The sequence below is a fragment of the Mastigoproctus giganteus genome, chromosome 3 (genome assembly GCF_048544385.1).
Source record: "Mastigoproctus giganteus isolate SK-2022 chromosome 3, ASM4854438v1, whole genome shotgun sequence".
NCBI classification, from domain to species: domain Eukaryota; kingdom Metazoa; phylum Arthropoda; class Arachnida; order Uropygi; family Thelyphonidae; genus Mastigoproctus; species Mastigoproctus giganteus.
Window position 1 is genome coordinate 92,725,816 of NC_143577.1, and position 22,836 is coordinate 92,748,651.

At 37.9% G+C, this 22,836-nt stretch overlaps 1 protein-coding gene across 1 annotated transcript in view; it reads left to right on the forward strand.

The window, feature by feature from the left end:
* The window catches only part of LOC150088154 (uncharacterized), a 611,850-nt gene that overhangs the window by 164,403 nt on the left and 424,611 nt on the right, over window positions 1-22,836 (forward strand). Inside the window, exons 14-15 of the mRNA XM_090369355.1 lie at window positions 3,252-3,617; window positions 17,750-17,926. Coding sequence (XP_090225481.1) covers window positions 3,252-3,617; window positions 17,750-17,926 — 543 coding nt within the window. The remainder of the gene's footprint in view (window positions 1-3,251; window positions 3,618-17,749; window positions 17,927-22,836) is intronic.

Below are 22,836 nucleotides of genomic sequence, written 5' to 3' on the forward strand. Positions count from 1 at the left end.
GCTGCTATTATCGTCCTGAACAATCAGATTGTTACCACATCGATATCCAGCCTGTGTACCCAGAACTCTTCCTGTATTCATGTTGCTACCCAAGAACTATCCTTCTACCTTGTTTCCCTCTACTGCCCACCAACAAATGATATTCAAGAAGCCCTAAACCTACTTGAGGACTTCCACCGCAGAATGGGACATGCCAACCTTGTCTTAACAACAGATTCTAATACCAAATCCCATCTTTGGCACCGTAACCAAACTGATTCTTGTGGCGCCCTCCTTGAGGACTTCATTCTGGCCCACAACTGGATGATACACAATGAAGGTAGTAAACCCTACACTTTCTCCAACGTGCTTGGGGAATCCAACATCGACCTCACTTTAACCTCACCCCCAGTTTTGAATCACATTGCAGAGTGGGACATTCTAACAGACATATCTAACAGTGACCACCATGCCATCTCCTTCACTATCACAGCTGCAGCACCAAAGAACAATGGCAACATTCTGGAGGACCTTGGAAGATTCTCAATATGAAACATTAATTGGGCTAAATTTAGAGCATCTCTGAACCTTGACTTTAAAGTGACAGCTCCAAACCTTAACAACCTCTCTGCAGCTGAATATGCTTTTTATGTACAGTCATCCCTCTTCAGAGCCACTGAATATGCTGCCAAGCAAAAGAAAGTGCACACTCCCCATACTCCTTGGTGGACACAGGAACTTACCAATCTCAGAAAATAAACGCATGTGGCACGGAGAGCCTTTCAATGATGCAGGCACTGCCCTGATCCTGTAGTTAATGCTCTGAAGCAAGAGTACAAGAAGAAGCGAAAAATCTACCATAAAGCCATCGCAGAGAACAAATTAAGGTCTTGGAGACAATTGGTTTCCCAAGCAGAGAACACTGACCCCTGGGGGCTCATATACAAGATCTGTAAGAACAAAATTATCTGCCCAAATATATACAACAAAGTGAAACATATGACTGGAACTCAACAGTTGAGAAAATCACTGAACACACCTTTCCTGAAGATGATCCCAATCTTGACAACATGCACCAAATTCAGCTTCGAGCAGACAAATGCCACTTACGAAGGTACCCTGGATGTTGATCTTTTCACTGCTGTTGAACTTGGTGCTGTGGTGGCTATGTTGAATCCCAAAAAAAGTATCCAGGCCTTGATCTGGTAGAAAATACAGTCATCACCAGATTTCATGAGCTCTACCCTAATATTTTGTTAAATATCTATAACAAGTGCCTCTTGGAAGGCTTATTTCACAATTTATAGAAGCAGGCACTGCTTAAAATTATTCAAAAACCAGGAAAACCTAATACCGACCCAAGAGCATACCACCCAATCTCTCTGTTAGCCAACCTGGGAAAGCTGTTTGAAAGAATAATTGGTCCCAGAATCCAAACTATCCTAAACTCACAAAAAAATTTCATCCAACTCGCAGTATGGCTTCAAGAAAGATCCTCCACGGAAGATGCCATAGCAGCCCTTGTAAAACAATGTAGACATTCCACAGCAGTCTATGAGATGGCCATCTTTGTGGATTTTGAGGGTGCCTTTGATACCATTTGGTGGGAGAGTTCCCTCAGGTCCCTTAGACTGGCAAACTGCAATCAATATCTTTACAAAGTCATAAGATCCTACTTCAGTAACAGATCAATTCAGGTCGCTGCCCAACACCTGTCATATTCAAAATTTATAAACAGAGGTTGTCCACAGGGGTCAGTGCTAGGACCACTCCTTTGGAACTTCGTACTTGACCAGTGGCTCACCAGAAGCTTTGACAACTGCGTCAATTTTGCCTATGCAGACGACTTGGTTATTTGCATTGCAGGAAGATCCAGGAGAACCCTTGAGGACCATGCAAAGGTTGTCCTGGATGACCTGGTAAACTGGACCCTCATAAATAAATTAAAAATATCAAACACAAAAACAAAGCTAATGATCTTTAAAAACAGGTTGGATTGCTGTAGACCCCCTAAAGTGCTTATTCACAGGAAGCAAATTTCATATGTTGCACAAACTAAACACCTTGGCATAATATTGGACGACAGGCTCAGTTTCCAACCACATGTGAACAGTTTAGCAAACAAAACCAAAGCCTTCACTGCAGCCGTCATCAGGATATCCCGTTCAGACTGGGGACTCACCAAAAGAACCCTGTCTCTCTACTATAAAGCTGTGTTCTTGCCAATTGCCTCCTATGCTGCTGGGGTCTGGTTCCATAGGGTCAGTAACAGTAAAATCCACGCCAAACTCCTTTCCATGCAAAGAACTATGCTGCTTGCGACACACCGAGTAACAAGAACAACATCAACTAATGCACTGCAGGTTCTATCTGGGGCCCTTCCCCTGGACCTGTATATAGCTTATAGAGGTTTCATCTACAAACACAAAAAAAGGCCTACCAACCTCACTCCTTGGAATAGACTGCAATCCTGCTACAAATATCAAACAGGAAAAAATAAATCTATGGAATTAACTCCTCTCCCTTTGGCAGGAAAGTCTCACTGGAGCGGTCACCAGACTTTTTATCCCAGATGTCACCTTTGCCATGAATAAGCCACATTGTAATTGGTTCTACCCATCCATGAGCACATCCTAACAGGACATGGCGCTCTTAAAGTGAAACTGTTCCAATTCGGACTGGTGACAAAACCAGCAGACCTCACAGGATCTGCTGGTTACGTGTTGGTACCAGATACCACAAGACACATTTAGAAAACTTGTAGCATCCATGCCTCGCCGGATACAAGCTGTTTTGGCTGCACGTGGATGACCAACATCATATTAGGTAGGTGGTCATCATGTTTTGGCTCATCGTTGTATATATATATATATAGTGTAAGTCATTTAAGATATAAATAAATTTTATTTATTTATAAATAAATTTTCTGTTTATACTCCGGCACAACAACCAAGTCAGTAGAGTTTACAATAAATTGTCAGTACAAATATTTATTGTATTTAGTAGTCATGGGCTTGAACCTCCATCCACTCAAGAGTGCATAGCATGCGTTCCTTGAGTGAACCTCCGTCCACTCAAGGAATGCATGCTATGCATTCTTGCTCCTGACCACTGGACTACGTCAGGCCTGATATGTTTAAACCTGTAAATTTTACTAAATTGTATTTACCTCAAATAATTTACAAGAAATAAAAGAATTCTGCTGTACTATAATGATTATAACAAATAATATAATACTTAAGATGCACTAATTCTGCTTGTTATGCTTTCAGAAAGATACTGTGGGCCTGTTCCCCAAATCAACAATGGTTTTGCTGTAGCATCAACAAATGTAACATACCGTGGCCAAGCAACTTACCAATGTTATGCTGGATTTGGTTTTCCTAGTGGTAGACCCACAGAAACTATCCGATGTTTGGAAGATGGAAAATGGGAGCGTCTTCCAACGTGTTTGGCTTCATCTTGTCCACCATTGTCTGATACACCTAATGCTGTACGAGTGACCTTGAATGGTGAAGGCAATAGATATGGAACAGTTATACGATTTGAATGTGAACCTGGATATCATCGCATTGGCATTCCTGTTATTGTGTGTACTAGTGTTGGACAATGGTCCTATACACCACCAATATGTGAGAGTAAGTTTGAGAATTATATATTTTAAGAATTTTTTAATATTTTTTTTTTATATGGCTGCCTTTTATATTTTTGCTTTTACTAATATTTGACAAATTTTTTTGGCTTCATTTAAAATGATCAATGTGCTAAAAATTCTCATATTCTGTTACTCGATAACAATATTTACTACCTTTATTGGATAAAATCTTGATCTCTGTGGCACTATTTGCAATGGTACAAAGCACGTGCACCTCAATGTGGAAAGGAGCCGAGCAAAGGAAGGCAAAACTAGACAAGCATTTGGAGTCTATGGATGGTTGAAATGTTTTTTTTTTTTTTTTTTTTGGCTGATTCTATATAATCTTGTTTTCTTGCATCATATGCCTCTACTAATGCTAATTTGTTAACTTAGCATAATATGACTGTAAAAAATATATATGGGTTGGCTCCTGAAACCAACCAACCATGCAACAGGGTCTTCAGATACAGTCTGAATAATATATTCTTTTCTTTGTTAATTTAAAATTTTATCTTCATCAGGTTTAGTATCTCTTTTCAACCTACTTATTTCATTATCTCTATAACTCTGATTTCTTTGAATTTAGCTAGTTAGAGCATTTTGTTAAGGAGGGACTAATTTTCTCCCTCCCACAAAAGCCTCTGCTTTGGGAATAACCATTGTATTACTTTCTTGCATGCTCTGATTCCACAGGGAGTAGACTGTAATTTAAAAGTCCACACAGTATAAAATTTAGAAGTTATAAATGTGGCTTTAATCATGTCTTTTATTGCAATTTTATTCATGGGTTAGTTTATTATTGTTGGAATAGTTTATTTCTCCATTGAGAAATAAACTAGTCTGGCACATTGTACATCACGATAAATATTTTGATAAATGAGCATAATGTTAAAAACCCTATGACAGGTCCTTTGTACATGTGAAGAAGAACCTGCCATAGGGTTTGTAATGCGATGCTCATTTATTAAAATATTTATTGTGATGTATAGAGTATAGTATTAGAATAGTTTATTTCTTGAGGGCTATAAATTTGTTGGTAGCCATGTAGACACTTATGATGGTACAGTAGAGTCATGATGAGAGTTGCATCTTGCTACAGCAGTTCCAGTTCCATGTAATTCAGTGGTGTATTTGTGTGTTGCAATACAGCCTATGCCTATTGATGTATTTCATTACTTTTATTGTATTGCTTTTATGAGTTTTATAGAATTTAAGTTATATAGTTATAGTGCCATTTTAATTTTATACTCGTGGGCTTTTTTTAATTATTTATTTACTCACAGTGGCATCAGGGTATGCAAGAAAGTGAAATGGAGATTTAATCAATAGTGCTCATTTTTTAAAAATTTTTAGCTGTAATTTTGCATAATTGTATATGAGAGCAATTCTCAATTTTTTTTCTGCTGCAGATATGCCCATGAAGATCTTATACAGTACATAAATGTGATTAAATTATAAGACTCTTACTTTACTGTAAACAGAGACCGGGGTTCGAGCCCGTCACCACCAAATACGGAGGATGCGGAAAGGTCAGGGAATGATCACCGCACACCCCGGAGCAATATGGCCTTAGTTGCTAATGCTCCTAAAAACCAAATAACAAACAAACGAACTGTAAACAGCACTTTTTTCAGTTGAAAGAGACATGCAATATGGTTGTTCATAATGAATTAATTAAATGTGCATAACACTAATTAAACCATATGACTTGTTTTGAGTGAATTTTTTGTTTAAAAAGTAAGTGTTACATGAAGTAAGCTAAACTCCCACACTATAGAAATTCTTAATTAATTCCTTGTGGAATCCTGTCATGAGGCCTGATCAAGAAAGATTTAGTGGCTGTTCCTAACTTTATAGGTTGAAGACATTTAATTAATTCATTAGGAACATTTTCATTTTAATGCTTTAAAGAAGTGCATACATGGATTAGGCTTTGATCTCACAAGTTGTGATGATGCAACACAACAGACTGTCCTGATGTTTCACTACCAATAAATAACACTTCTTATAAAAGAATTAAAAGAAGGTTGATTTACCTTAATGTACCTGCCAATTCTTCCAATTTATTCAGTAATTTTCTGATAATCAGCTGTGTTTTCTGTTTTTCCAGTAAGTTTTATTTTATTAATATATCATAATGCTAAGCAAAACACAGAAGAAACAAACAATAGTGAGATAAACTGTACATATATTCATACTACAATTGCATTTCCATTACTGAGAGAGAGAGAGAGAGAGAGAGAGAGAGAGAGAGAGAGAGACGTGGGAGGCAGACACACAGTTATAAGCACATTATTTACAGATAATGCAGGCCATGAATGCATATACGGGGTGATTCACTACCAGTGCGACAAACTTGCAGGAGGTGTAGGGGGCACAAAGACGAATCGGAATCACATAGCATTGCAGGGTCCGAAATGCCTTCGTCATGCGGTAGAGGACGTTAAACGGGAGGTCACGTGAACAGCGATCACGCTGGAAGTCAGCATTTGTGAACCGGTTTCCGAGGCAGTAGGATGGACGAGTATTCAAACGTTGAACTGGCCAACATGCACCTTGCATATGGAGCTACGGACTGTAATGGGCACGCCGCTCTGCGCTTGTACCAGGAACGTTTCCCGCACAGACGTGCTCCTCATCATATGATTTTCGCATGTGTGCACAGAAGGTTACATGAGACTGGTTGTTTCACGAGAGGTACCATGAATCAAGAGCGAACGATGAGGACGCCAGACAATGAGGAGAATGTCCTACGTCTTGCAGAAGGCAATCAGAGTACGAGTACTCGAGCGATAGGCCAACGATTGGGTATTTCCCAACCCACTGTATGGAGGATACTGTCAACAAACCAAATGAGTTCATACCATCTGCAACACTTCCAATCATTGGAGCCTGTGGATTATCCACTCCGGAGGACTTTTGCTACTTGGTTTCTTCAACAGAAACGGTTCACAAATGCTGACTTCCAGTGGGATCGCTGTTCACGTGACCTCCCGTTCAACGTCCTCTACCGCATGACGAAGGCATTTCGGACCCTGCAATGTTATGTGATTCCGATTCGTCTTTGTGCCCCCTAAACCTCCTGCGTTTGTCGCACTGGTAGTGAATCACTCTGTATATATCATTAAAAAATATAACATGAGGAGTACACCTAGATCTATGAATAATGAGCTAACCAAGTTTAATAGTACAGAAAAAGATAGGTTGAAAAAGTCACATCTGTATTTGTAATAATACTATAGAAAAGATTAGTCTGGCAAAGGTTGATAAAACAAAATCCCTGGCTAAGAGAGCAAAAAACAGGAACAAGCCATTTTCCATATATATGAATTAGTGGTAAAAGAGGAAAAGAACAAATCAGATCAGATTTTTGTGCAATTGCTAGAGTAAAGTCATATGTTGCATTGATTGAAGTACCTGAACTTGCATTGATCAGGTACTTCAAATGGATATTTATACACAAAAGACTTCATGGTCAGGAGAAACTGTGCGTGCAAGTGAGCTAGGAAGCATGAAATTAGTGATACTAAAATTACAGAAGATGATTTATTATAAACTGCTCCTGGAATTGATAGCATATACTCAGTAATTTTGAGGGAGGTTGAAAAACAGTGTATTGAATCATTAAATTATTTATGAGGGCATCATTTGACTTGGGAGAGATTTGTTGACTAGAGAAGTACTAATCTATCACTGATACATAAAAATAGTTCTAAGAGTGAAGTGACTAACTACAGACTGGTCGGTCTGACTTCAGTTGTAGGGAAAATCATGGGGGAAAATCAAGAGTGCAGTACATAGTCTTTTAGATAAAAATGGAATTCTGAATGAAACAGCATAATTTTTTAAAGAGAAAATCATGTTTAACCAAATTGATTATCTCATTAGTCACTCACGAGATAATCATTTTAGCAAAGCATCTGAATAAATCAAGCATGAGAGATTACTGTATAAGCTATAACATGTTGCGATTTTAGGAAAGATCCATAGGTGAATTGCAGGAGGCAGAGAGCTGTGATTAATGGTTACTCTACAGATTTAGCTAATGTTAGAACTAGGGTCCCCCCCCCCAAAATTGCTACTCGGATCACTGTTATTCTGATTTCCTTAAATGATATCAATGAAGGGTAACGAAAATGATATCAAGCAATGAAATCAATATCATTTCCTTACATGATATCAATGAAGAGCAATGAAATTGGTAGCATTTCCTTAAATGATATCAAGGAAGGGCAATGAAATTGGTATCATTTCCTTAAATGATATCAAGGAAGGGCATGATGTCAAAATTAGTCACTCATGAGCAGAGCCAAGCAATAAGTCACTCAGCTAAGTAGCACTTCTTCAGGATGACTTAGATAGGTTTCAGGAATGGTTAGCTATGTTTTAATGCAGCAAAATGAAAAGGTTTATTCTCAAGGAATAACAATCCTAAAATAACTTATGCACTTGGTGGAGCTGAATTAAAAAAAGAAGATAAAGAAAGGATTTGGGAATTACAATATGGGTGGACATGAAGTTCTCCTTGCAATGTAGATGTGGCAAGGAGTAACATTGCATCCTATATCGATGATTTATTGAACATTTGCTTGTAGGAATGGGGAGGTCATAATATCACTGTACAAGGCAATTCTAAGACTGCATGTGGAGTACTGTGTGTAGGTATAGAGATTGGTGTCATTGTCTATTTTATATGGTGTCATATGATACCATATAAGACAAACAGTGAGCTTCTTGAAAGGGCTGAAAGTTGTGGAGTGCACTTGGGGAGATCAGCAAAAGGTAACAGAAGCAATATTCTTCATAAGAAGATCAAGAATATTGTTTTCTCATGTTGCCTCTCTAACATGGTGGTGTAGAAAACAGTCCAGAAAATCGAGAAATGTTCTGTTACTGAATGGGCTGCTAACCCCCCAGTTCCAATTCATATATCGGATGGTTATAAAATAAGTTTCCCTATTCAGGAGACCCTAGTGTCAAAATGGTTAAAGCTAGTGCTGTGAAAATCGGTGGGTATGTCATTTAGGGTATGGGGAAGTGATCTGTAGAAGAAAAAAAAATTGTTAAAATTTCCACCACCAGGGAAGAAATTGTCACTGTAAACATGAGATGGAATACTTAACTTATGATTAGATTTTAATATCAGAACTTATAAATCTACAGATATTGTTCTAGGTGCTTGTTCAGGTATTGTTCTATGTCTTTCCTTCACTTGAGATGACATTCTGAAAACGGAGGGCAGCGTATGACACAGGTTCGCATAGCATCTCATTGGGGATGTTAGCTATATGCTGTTTAAAGCTTGATTTCAAATCTACAAGCGTCTGTATGCTGCCATGGTAAACTCAGTCTTTCAGGTATCCCCATAACCAGAAATCCCAGGGACTGAGATTTGGTGATCGGACTGGCCAGAACTCTGGAAAGTCTCTAGAAATGATGCGATCATATCCGAATGTTGAACGGAGCAGTTCCTTCACTTGTTGACCAATGTGGGGATGGATACCATCTTGCACGAACACTATGGTCTCCAAGCATTGCCTTTCTTACAGAGCGGGAATGTCTTAGAAGAATATATGTGCGGAAATTTGCCTTTAGCCAGTTGGTGGTTGATTGCTGGAACAAATTTCCATCTGTTGTAGTGGAGGCCATCAACTTAAATAAGTTCAAGGCAGAACTAGACAAACATTTGGAGTAGATGGATGGGTGAAATGGGAAGGGTGGTTTTTTTTTTTAGCTGATGCTATATAATCTTGCTTTCTTGCATCATATGCCCTGCTAATGCTAATGCCAAAGAACACAGTACCATGCTTGTTATTTGGTTTTTAGGAGCATTAGCAACTAAGCTCATATTGCTCCAGGGATATGCGGTGAATCATTCTCTGATCTTTCCTCATCCTCCGTATTTGGTAGTGACGGGCTCGAACCCCGGTCTAATCAAGAAGCGTGTGCTACGCACTGCTGCTCCTTCCCAGCTGCAGTACCATGCACTAGTTACCATACACCTTATGGGAGGGGCATGAGGTGTAGACTCTTACAAAGAAAAATGGCCCACTTATAAACTCTGCTGTGAATCCACACCATACTGAATTTTGACTTTGTAGTGGTCTTTCATGCACAGCGGATGGACGAGAAGTTCCCCATATTCAGCAGTTTTGTTTTTTTTGCATTTAAAGCCCCATGAAGAGCGAAATGTGCTTCATCTGACCTTAAGATCATTTAGCCCATGTATTGTCATTCCATACAAGCCGGAAATCGTATAGCAAAGTCTATTCGTTGTTACTGATCACAAAACTTTAGTTCTTGCACTATGTGAATTTTGTACGGGAACCAGCATAAAATTATTCAAAGCACTTTACATACAGTAAACCAAGGAAGGTTCAAGTCTCTTGACACACCTCTGGCAGTCACTACTGACTGGTAGTGTTTTGCATTCTGACCATTGTAACTGCCACTTCATCCACTACCTCCATTCCGATACATGGTCATTCCCTGCCTGGAATTACACCTAACTCCCAGGTCGCTTAAAATTTCTTTATTATTTTTTGAAGCCCCACTGACGTCAAAGGTTCTTTACGCAAACCTTTAAGTTTCCATTATTCATGTAGTGCTGCATTAGCATTACTATTATTCTGGTAGAACAGTTTTGCTAAAAGAGCATGTTCTTTTTTTGTAAGAGCCATTATGGTTATTGATGGTGGCATTGGCCCTTCTGCTTTTATCTAACAGGATGGCATTTGCATCAGCAGCGTGTCTTGAAGTAAATGAGCAACTTTTACATATGTGCAGCGCCGTTTCCCCTCTGGTGGTGGAAATTTGAACTAATTTTTTTTCTTCTACAAATCACTTCCCCATACCCTAAATGACATACCCACCGATTTTCACAGTGCTAACTCTAACTGTTTTGACACTAGGGTCTCCTGGATAGGGAAACTTATTTTATAACCACCCACTATATGGAAAGCTGAAATCATCCATAATAAGCTAATTATAATTTGCTAGTCTACTCTGTTTGTATAGTTGTTCATTACACTCTTCACAGTTGGCTTATAACAGACTTATGCTCTCATTGTTTTCCCAGTGTATATGTCACACTAGACTGACAAACTGTGTCTACTTTATACTATTTTAGAATCTGTGCTTCGTAACCAAAAGCGCAACCGGGGTCATCTTAAGTTGTGGACTAATGCGGCAGTGGCTCATCACACCAAAATTAAGGGGGCACCAAAATTCAAGAGAGCAACAGAAAAAATATCACTCTCAATAAACAAGAAACGAATGAACAGTTTAAAAAAGGAATTCTCTATTAGAAATTTGAATCCAAGCTTTTGACTACTGGAAAAAACTATTAAATCAAATTTATGATATCTACCTGATTGTTTGGTATGACAGTTTGAGTCAAATAAACATTACAAGCAAAGCAATATATTTGTCAATTTGAATGTATTACAGGCTGCCTTCTTGCATTCAGAATCAGTTGAATACTTTAAAAATTGCAGAAAAGGTGATAAATTGAAATGCTTTCTAGACCATCATTATTCCAGTGTTCCCCAACTTATGGTCTGTGTAACTGTGAAAGTAGTCCATGGGACTTAACAGTAAAACAGAGCTAGGCAACAATCCTATTAACATTGAAGGGAAACACAGATATACCTATAACAAAGTAATGTATACTACATTTTAAGTATGACCACATACCATTTTATTTTAAAAATAGTTATTAATATATTTGCATGTTAGTTTAATCTTTTTTGTAGCCCGTGACTTCTAAATATAAAGTGGTCCATGGGCTTCTATCCAAAATATAAAAGTATTCTTTATCTGAAAAAGATTGGAGAAACACTGTTGGAAACTGAACTCAAATTTCAGCACAGAAGAATCATCCAGAAAGGGAATGTTTGATAAGATAATGGATACTAAGATAAAATTAAGATGATAGAGAAGGAAAATTTTAAGATTCACATTTTCAACATTCTTGGACAGTACAATCCGGCCACTAAAAGACAGGATTGAGCTATAAAGCATAATGATCAATTCCAATACAGATTTAGAAATTCTGTGTATAGATGATGATCAGAAGTCATCTCTATCATCTATTTATATGAAGAATTAAAATAATTGTGAAATCTTTTCAACAGCAGTTCTTCTCACTGAGAATCTTGCAGTTCATCTGCTCAAACATTTTGATGGCATCATTAGCAAATATTTTAATGGTACTGAGAATTCTTGTAATGTTGTCGGTATCAGTGGCTAGTGCTGAGGAAGTTTTTTCAATGATGAACTTAATCAAAACATACCTCTGTTCTACAATGACACTAGCTGGTCTTTAACTATTGAACAAGGTGGCAACCTTATCAAATGAACATGCCATCACCAAAGATTTGGACCTGGATGAAATGATCCAAAAGATTTCAACTGTTAAGGCCTGAAAAGTTAATCTTTGAAGCAGTAAATTTAATGAATATCTAATAATTAATGTTACTTGTTTAAATTTAAACTTACTTATTAAACTTAAATTAATAAATTATATTTTTCTTTTAAGATTTTAATAATATGAACTGAGTGAAATAAACAAAATTTATATATTTTATTTTTGAATTAAAAATCCTTTTCAGCCTATGAATGCAATGGGGGTGTGAGTGCCAAACCAAAGTTGGCTCAAGTCACCACACCCTTTGAACTGGTTCTGAGCACAACTCTCCCCTACTATATCTCTTCTTTCAGTGCACATTATAATCACCATATTCAAAATTCTGCATTCCCAATATTAGAGTGACATATTTCTGTTATACCTATGATCTCATCATTTGATGACTTAACCAATATTTTAACTCATCAAAATTATTTAAAATGCCACTATCATCAGTGTGAAAGTTTGACTGTGTGCGATTTTAGTAACTCTCACACCACCCATATAATTGTTAGTCCCACATGGACCTTGTAATGCCCTCCCTCCCTCCTGCTTTTCAATCTACTGCATATCACAGTTGAAGCAGTGCAAGAATTAGTTCTGCTTCATAGTTGCTTACGGCTGTCAATAAATCCTTAGCCTGTGCATCTTTCCCCAGCTAACACTGCGCTGATATCACTTGCAAATATCCTCACACCTCTTCTATTATAGTGTATCCTATTTCTGTAAAATCAGTCCCTTCTGTTAAGAAGCACTGTTCCAGCCGAGAAAAACTCTATCCCATGAGCCTTTCACAATCTCTCCAGGGCTGAACCAATTGATAAGGATCTCATTATAAACCCCCTCCTATCATGTCTGGGAAAATTTCCAGACAGTTTCAAATTCAGCCCTAACTCATGACTTTTTCTTATCACCTTGTACTGGAAAGCTTCAGATTGCCTATATTTAACATCATTAGTGCCAATGTGTACAACAATATCACCTTTTGAGACTTTAAATGATAACTACTCTGCAATATTACCAACTTTTGTTCCTTTTCAGACATAATCTGATCATGACCACCTATCAGTATTGTATAATATATATTACATTTCCTTGACATTAGAGGCACCAAGAATAATACCTCTTGTATGACTAGCACATCCTGCTAGTGGTGATCCTACTGTGCAGACCGGATGCATGAGGATGAGCTCTAATATTAATTCGCCCACCTTGTATCATTATACATAGGGAAATCTCACATGGAAATATTTGATTATTTTGAAACTGTAAGTTGTAAAAAAATGCCCCAGTATGTATCAAATTATTATTTAATAATATCATCATTGACCATTTATTGTTCAACATGATGCTGGGCAAAGTGAGTCACCCCTTTCCATCTCTTATTTTGGTTCTTCTTCTTCAGTTTCCAATTTTGGCTTGTTTTCTCTAGAATGTCTTTGATTTCATCTCTCCATCTCTTTGTAGGTCTTCCTCTTGTTTTCAGTTTGCTGCCTTTGAAAAATTTCTTTGAGATGTCTTCCATCATCCCCTTGTGCATCTAAACCATTTCAGTCTTGAATGGGTTATCTTGTTATCCAGGCTGTTCATTTTAATATTTCTATTACGTATCATTTTCGAGTCCATCCCTTCGGCTTTTTTCTGTTGTAGTTATGTGGAATTTCATTTCCATAGCCTGGATTCTATTCTTATTCTTTTTTGCTCATAGTCCACATTTCTGATGCACTTTTACAGGATTAGGGCAAAGTAAGCTCTATACAGAAGTTATTTTCATCTAAGAGAAACTTGTTCAACACCCAAAACATTCCACAGACTTCTTGTAGAATTTCTGTCTTGAAGTCATCCTTCTTGAGATTTTTTCAACATCATGTCTATCATTTCTTGAAATGCACCCCAAATATATCTAAACTGTTTTGCATATTTCAGAAAGTCCCTTTTTTGTGAAGTATAAAAGGAATTGGGCACCACTGAGAAAAGTGCATTGCAGGTCCAGGGGATTATATTGAACACTAAAATATTTTTTTTTTCAAAAACTATATATTTTTATAATAATTCTACATTTTTGAATTATCCTTGTACCAGTACATTGCATCAAAAATGTCTACTTCACTTCAACTTCAAATGAAAATAAGCTACTATTTCCCTGCCATTCTTAAAGTAGTTTAGGATGCATAGATTCTAATTCTATTGGCTGTTCAAAGTAGTACTTGGCAAGCAGGATCCCAGGGGTAAAACAGATGTCTCATTTTCATGGAAATCTATCTCCAATCTCAGAATATTTTTGGTTTAGCACTAAACAATTAAAGTCATATTTTTTACACTTTTCATTATTTTATGAATGGAATTGATCTTAAAATGAACTACATAAATTTTCTCAGTTTTCACTGGTTGAGAAACTGGTCACCAATAAAAAGCAACCAGCAAAGGACAACTGGAGATTCACCCAAATTATGAAATAAGAAATGTTTCCAAAGTAATTTTCCTGAATCAGCTGGTAAATGCACAGATAATCTAAATCTCCTGTATAGTATTCTCTTAGCTATCAACACCCCCTCCCACCTGTGCCAAGAAATCCTTCCCTGCTGCTAGTTTATTAACAACAGAATTACATGTATCATTACTTAATCATAGGGTGGACATCTTATTTTTTGAAAAGCTATAAGTCAATGAATAGAAATTAAAAATTATTAATTTTTTATTATATCTTTTATCATTTGCATAATGCAGTTATGTATTATTTCTCATTTATATATATGATCATTTTGTGTGCATGTTGTATATTCTGGTCACAGGCAATGGTATAGCAGTTTAGCTAACAAGAGATGAAATTAGGTAAGGAATTAGGATAGAAATAGAACACTTCTGCCTCGTATAACTAATAGCACAGAGTGTGAAAAGAATTAGTTAGAGGAAAGTGAAGAGTACATGAATGAAGAATATAAAGTTAGTGCTCGAGTTATCTGGGAGTTTGATTTCTATGCTAGTAATGGCCCTGGACATACCCTTTCCTCTATTGGCTGTATATCTTGGTAGAATGGCTCCCTCTTCATGTTCTTCACTAACATTGTCCAGATTTGCTCCGAAAAAAAAAATCCATGCAAGTAACGGAGCTTGATTGATCTCCCTGTATCTCATTTTTCAATCACCTTATCAAGTAGTCCTTTGTAATTTCCATTCTTAATGTTACCAAGAAAGCCATTCACTAAAAGGATAAATGACTGCCAGGAATTTCACTCAGCATCAGCCATTTTGTTACCAGTTCATGTAAAGCCAATATCTGCTTAATTTGTGAACCAATAAGTATGATGTCTTTCACTTTTGTTTGCATCAGACAGTTTTTGAAACTTAGAATGCATGTACTTGTAAATGTCAGCTTGAATATCTAATGATTTAGGAAACTTTTTTACCAGTCCCAGCTTGATATGGAGTGACAAAAACAAGTCTTTGTTTCTTGGAACAAAGCAACTGTTTACCACACCATAGGCATCATGCTGTAACTCAGTAATGGCAGACCATTCTCTTCTCCTGTAGTGCTGATCTGTTGCCTTGCTGTGTTCAAAGACAAAGAAAGCAAGAGAACTTAGTAAAACCACTTTACAAACCCAGAAGGAAGAAACCCAGCATGCATCTTGAAGTCTCCACAGATATTCCATTTATACTGGTCATACTTGATCCTCTTTAACACATGCTTCACATTTCCATTGTGAAGTAACAGCTTTCAAACTTTCATTTAAACTATTTGTGAAAATGACACCACTCTTCTGGATTGTGACTAACAACTTCTTAATAAACACCAATCAAATCAAAACAATAGTATAGAGCTTCTACAAAAAAAAGAAAAAAAAAAAAAAAACATGCATAACTGGCGTGTCTTGCAGTTGGGATCCAATAGGCTCCACTCTTTTAAGTGAAATTTTAGGGATTCTGCATTAGATTTAGTTTGACTCCAGTCCCTAGGTAATCCAATTCTTGCTGATTAGGAAAATTCAGCACTTTACTTGAACAGGCTTCTGAGATTTAATTCCAGTTATCCCATTCACCACATTCATCATCCAATTCTGAAGACTTTTCTGGAAGGTGGTTTGGGAATTGGCAGGTGTTCATTGTATGGCATCAGTGATAGAGGATGGTGTTCTGGGATATGCTATACCTTTTTGAAACATCAACTTTTTAAACTTTGATATATCTACCATATAAAACTAGCAGTTATCATGATGTTTTGTGGGCTTTCTTTATATTTGAGGTTTAGCAAAAGGCATACACTTACAGCTACCACCATAAAACCATCTGTCTAATGTTGATTTGCAACTACCACAGCAGAAATGAGGTGCCCATAACTTGTCTTAATCATTTGCACACCAAAATAAGTTTCATGTGTGCTGCAATACTTGCTGCCTGCAGCAGTGTTATGCTTCACCTGCTTCAGACCTCAAACATAGTCCAATGAGTCTGAAGATAACTCAAAACTTTGCTTGATAGCCACAGCAAACTGAAAAAAAAAAAGAAAAAAAAAAAGGTTATTATGTGAACACTACAAGTTCTTATATATCACAGTTATTGGTATGCATTTATACAATATACTATGACATGCACTTACATAAATGTTGAAAAATCAAAAAACATTCAATTATGTTCAAACTACCCACTTCTCCAACATTAGATGGAAGATTATTAAAACAAGGACATCCACACATGTAAAATTATGGACAATAGAATATCAGCAAACTTGATGTATTCACTGATTTCAAAATAAAAAAGTTTAAAAAAAAGGCACTTGGCAATGGCCACAAAGGTTTTTGCATAGGCAAGCATAGTTGCATGTAAAAATATTCAAACTTATACTAAAGAAAACAAAAGCAACAAACATTTTAACAGGAGCTTACTGAAACTGGAAAAATGTAAAGAATGCAGTTGTTAGTAGCACATTGGCAGCACCTTATAGTTTCCATTAAAGCTCACACTATCCAAAAAAGTAAAGAAAATGTGGTGACCATAGCATATCTAAGTGACTTATTCCAAGACAGGATCGCTACATAATCTGTTCAAGTATGTACAAATCAAACCCTGCAGTTCTACTTCATGTGGCAAATTCAGAGCAGAACCTGTTACTACTCCACTTCCCCCCTTTTTTTTTGTATAGGAAAAATGCGATATTTATACATTTCCTTTCAAAAGGCATGGCACTTCCTAAGGATGTATGCACACTGGATAATTCTATAATAATGACAGAAAAAATGAGCAGAAACAGTAGATGAAATATGAATTGGAGAAGGGGTAGAGTAACTAAAGAATGTACACACATAATGGCAGACAGACAATATGCAGGAGAATGACAAAACTGAATAGGAGACTAATCAATGCAGTTAGAGACATAACCAAGGTAAGATAAAGCTAAACAGTTTTCATAAACTTAATTGTTCACTAATTTATATTAATTTTAATAAAAATTCTAAATTAAGTATTTTGCATATCAAAATAATTAGGTAATAATTTCAATTAGATATTTTTGCTGAAAATTCTTAAGTTAAATAAACAGACAAAGAAAAAAGAAGCACTTTATCAAAAATTTTACAGTACCCTGTCAACCTTCTTAAACAAAAAAACATCTGTATCATTCTGCATTCAGTGGCAAGGGTCTGTGGATAAGGATCTCGTATGGTTAGGCAATTTTATGTTAATTATCCAACTCAAAACAAAAAAATAAATCAAAATTTTAATTTTTACAGGGGCACCCTGTGCAACACTTCCAGATATTCAAGATGGATTTATAATGGATTTGGATAAGGATTATTTCTTTGGTGATGAGGCTAAAGTTCAATGCCACAAAGGTTATAAATTAGAAGGAAATTCTGTTATTAAATGTGGACCAAATCAAACTTTCAGTAATGTGCCAATTTGTAAAGGTAAGCTATTCTTGGTTATTATTTATATTATTTTTATATTTATACACACACACAAAATATCATGTCATTCTTTAATCCCCCCTTTGTGAAGTACATTTCCCCAGGGGCTCACATCTGGTGAGTATGGGCTTTTCACACCCAGGGCCTTGAGCTGGATATCATCATTCTTCTATTTCTTGATGATTCCTTTCTACTTGTCTCTCTCTCTCTCTCTCTCTCTCTCTCTCTCTCTCTCTCTCTCTCTCTCTCTCAGGGTAACTCAGGAATTTTTTTTAGCTGGTGCAGCACAAGCCTCAGTCTTCTTTGCACCATATGGCTAATAATAATAATAATTTCCACAACCCCAGTCCGCAGGGACTTCCCCAGCATCCTTGGATTCAGGAGAAGTCCCAATGGGCTGGACATGTATGAATATATCTCCAATTCACAAAGCGGGATGAAAGAATGACATGAGTAATTACAGACCTATTAGCTTAACTCCTGTTCCAAGGAAAATAATGGAGTTACTGGTTAAATAAGTAATGCAGGACCATCTAGACAGTAGTGCAGTTATACTTCAATCTCAGCATGTCAAGGGGCAAGCTTGTCTGACCAATTACAAATTGAAGCAGTGTGGCATTAAGGGGATGTTTTTTTTTTTTTTTTTTTTTTTGTTAGTTGTTGGCGCATCGGCTTCTGTGGCCATAATACACCTCCTGAAGTTTTTGCATTTTACTCTGATCCAAGCCCAAGGTGGGATTCAAACCTGCAACCTTTGGGTTGCCAGGCAGGCTGTTGTTGTTGTTTGGTTTTTAGGAGCATTAGCAACTAAGGCCATATTGCTCCAGGATATGCGGCGGTCATTCCTTAACCTTTCCGCATCCTCCGTATTTGGTGCTGACGGGCTCGAACCCCGGTCTAATCAAGAAGCGTGTGCTACGCACTGCTGCTCCTTCCCACCTGGCTACGGAGGCGCCGTTGCCAGGCAGGCACTTTACCCACCTGGCTTAAGGGGAAGTTACTGCTATAGGGATGGTTGAGTGGGAGAAGGCAGAGGTATTATTAATGGATACTGCTCATCCTGTACTAATGTTATCAGTGGAGTCCCAGAGATTCGATGCTGGGCACATTGTTGTTTTCTGTATTTATTAATGATATTGATGAAGGTATATCAGGCTTACTGTCCAAGTTTGTAGATGATTGTAGTTTGTAGTCGAGGCAGTGTTAGGTGGGTCGGAAAACTGCTAGCTTGGGGGGAGACAAAGACCAATAGATTGACAGTAGCCACTGGCAGAGGTGAAAGAGATTCTTGCACTGCTTCTATTAGAATGAGCAGAAGCCTGAAAAACAAGATGCATGGTATTTCAGAGACTGCTGGGAGCCATTGCGGTACAAGTAAACACATGGGTTGTGTTAGGGTAGCTAAGAATAGAAACAGGTGCAGGTATACTTGCGTGTACACCAGTGCTAGGAGTTTAGTAAATAAATTTGATGAATTTGAGGTATTGCTCAAAACATCAAAGGCAGATATTGTTGGGATATCAGAGACGTGGTGTCACACAGATATAAGGGATGCAGAACTGCAATTTGGGGAGTACAATGTCTACAGAAAGGATAGGAAGGGGGGAGGGGTTATGCTATTAGTTAAGAAACACATAAAAACTAAGGAAGTGAAGCCAGTCGACATCACTGGACAGTGCAGTGTTGAGTCAGTTTGGTGTGACATAAGCATTGGGAGATCAAAATTGAGAGTAGGAGTGTGCTATAGGCCTAATGACTCTGATGAGTATAATAAGGAACTGTACAGGGAAATAGAGTGGGCCAGTAAATCAGAGAGTCTTATAATGGGAGATTTTAATTTCCCAGATATTGACTGGAATTTGGGGGCTGGTTACTCACACACTAGCAGGGCTTTTGTGGATTTATTGGATGATTGTTTTCTACATCAGCATGTTCGGGAGGCAACTAGAGGGAGTAATACTCTTGATTTGATTATCAGCAGTGATTCTTCATGCATTAAGAATCTGCAGATAAATGAACCATTAGGTGGCAGTGATCACAGTGTGCTGAAGTGGGATTTACTCAAAGAGGTAATTACCATTAGGGGTAAAGGGAAGGGTTATTGCTTCCGTAAAGGCAACTACGATGGACTGAGACAGTATTTAAATTCTATACCATGGGACCAACTGATGATGTTACCAACAGCAAATTCAAAATGGGAAGCATTCAAAGAACTTATCTTGGAAGCTATCAGGCTTTACATACCAACTAAGAAATATTGGTCAAGGTTTAGGCCAAAATGGATGTCAGATTAACTAATGAGGCATATGGCAGAGAAGAAAAATGCATGGGATACTTACAAATTAACACATGACACAGAAGCCTATGATAGATACAAGTTTATATGCAACCAAGTTACAAAGGAGGTTAGGCAGGAGAAGGCAGATTACGAGAAATCCTTGGCAAGGGATGCAAAGGAAAACTGCAAAGAGTTATTTACTTATGTAAACTCTAGAAGGAAGGGGATGAATCAGATTGATCCACTTGATATTGATGGGTCAACTGTTGATGATCCTGCTCAGGTAGCTAACAAACTAAATGAATATTTTGCATCAACATTCACACATGAGGAGTTATTCAGCAAGGGGAATGCCAGAGGTGTGTTCGACTCTAGCAGTAAGCTACAGAATCTTGAAATAACTGGGAGTAAAGTGGAGGAGAAACTGTTGAAGATAAACACAAGAAAGGCACCCGGGGTGGATGGGATCTATCCAGTTATATTAAAAGAGGCAGCAAAGGAAGTAAGCAAACCGTTAGCCATAATTATGAGAGCTTCCTTGGACTCAGGGGAGGTACCCATAGACTGGAAATGTGCAAATGTGACCCCAATTCACAAAGGAGGATCAAAGGCTGACACAAGTAATTATAGACCTGTGAGCTTAACTTCTGTTCCAGGAAAATTAATGGAGGCACTGGTAAAAGAAGCACTGCAGGATCATTTAGACAAGACTTCAGTTATAGCTCAGACACAGCATGGTTTTGTTAAGGGGAAGTCTTGCCTGACCAACTTGATTGGATACTATGATGCAGTCACAAAAGAACTGGATGCAGGGAATAGCTTTGATATTATATACTTGGATCTTAGAAAGGCTTTTGATACTGCTGCACATGGAAGACTGCTACACAAATTGGTGCAGTGTGACATTGGAGGCAAATTGCTGCTATGGATAAAGGGGTGGTTGAGGGGGAGAAGACAGAGAGTGGTAATCAATGGACACTGCTCATCATGGACTAATGTTATTAGTGGAGTCCCTCAGGGCTCAGTGTTGGGTCCATTATTCTTTTCTGTATTTATAAATGATATTGATGATGGTATATCAAGCTTAATGTCCAAGTTTGCAGACGATACAAAGGTTGGCAGGGTTGTCAAGGACACTACTGACACTATGCTGCTGCAACAGGATCTGGAAAGGTTGAGCAGATGGGCTGAGAGGTGGAAAATGAAGTTTAGCATTGACAAATGTAAAGTACTACACATGGGAAACAGCAACCCCAGAGCAACGTATCAACTCTGTGGTACTACACTGACAGTGGTAGAGAATGAAAGGGACTTGGGGGTGGTTGTGCAGGCAGATATGAAGTTCTCTGAGCAGTGCAGATGGGCTGCAAGAGTAGCTCATGGAGTATTGTCAATGATATACGGGAATTTTTCCAGCAGGGATAAGGAGGTGATTATTCCATTGTATAAGGCAATGGTCAGGCCACACCTAGAGTACTGTATACAGGTCTGGAGGCCTCATTTCAAGAAGGATGTAGAGCTGCTGGAATGAGTACAGAGAAGGGCAACAAGATTAGTGAATGGAACAAAGGGGTGCTCTTACGAAGAAAGGCTTAAGTTTTGCAAATTGCAGTGTCTTGAGACTAGGCACCAGCGAGGTGATGTGATAGAGGTGTATAAAGCCTTGAATGGTTTAAGCATGCTCAATGCTGATGGGATTCTTCCTCTAGCTCAGAAAAATCACCTGAGAGGGCATAAATTCAAATTGAGGAAAGACAGATGTAGGATAGACGTGTGGAAATTTGCCTTTAGCCAGTGGGTGGTTGGTTGGTGGAACAGACTTCCATCCCCTTGTGGTGGAGGTTGATAGCCTAAATAAGTTTAAGGCTCAGCTGGACAGGTATTTTGAATGAACAGAGGAGTGAAGTGGAAGTGGGTTTTTTTTTTTTTTTTTTTGGCTGATGCTGCGTAAGCTTGCTTTCTTGCATCAAATGCCTCTACTAATGCTAATGCTAATGATATGCAAGTTGGCAGAGTGATTAATAACAGTAATGGTGGTACACTATAAAAATATCTGAAACAATTAGGCAGTTTGGGTTTAACATTGATAAATGCAAAGCACTGCATACAAAGGTAGCAGTAATCCCAAAGTAATGTTCCAACTGTGTGGTACTACACTCAGGGAAGTGGTAAATGAAAAATAGCTGGGGGTAATCGTGCAGTCAGATATGAAGTTCCCTTAGCAGTGGAGACAGACTGCCAGGACAGCACATGGAGTTTTGTCTATGATATACAGGAATTTTGCTAGCGGAGATAAGGAGGTGATTATTCTATTATATAAGGCAATGGTTGGGCCACACCTTGAGCACTGCATAAAGTTCTGGAGGCTTCATTTTAGAAAGGATGTGGAGCTGCTGGATGGGTACAGAGAAGGGCAAAAAACTGGCAAGGGAAACAAAGGGGTGCCCTTATCAAGAAAGGCTTCAGTTCTGCAAATTGCAGCATGTGGAGACTAGGCACCTGCAAGGAGATCTGATTGAGATATTTAAGGCTTTGAATGGATTGAGAAAGTTCAATACTGATGGCATTCTTCCGCTTGCTCAGACTATACACATGAGGGGTACAAATTCAAATTGAGGAAGGATGGTTGCAG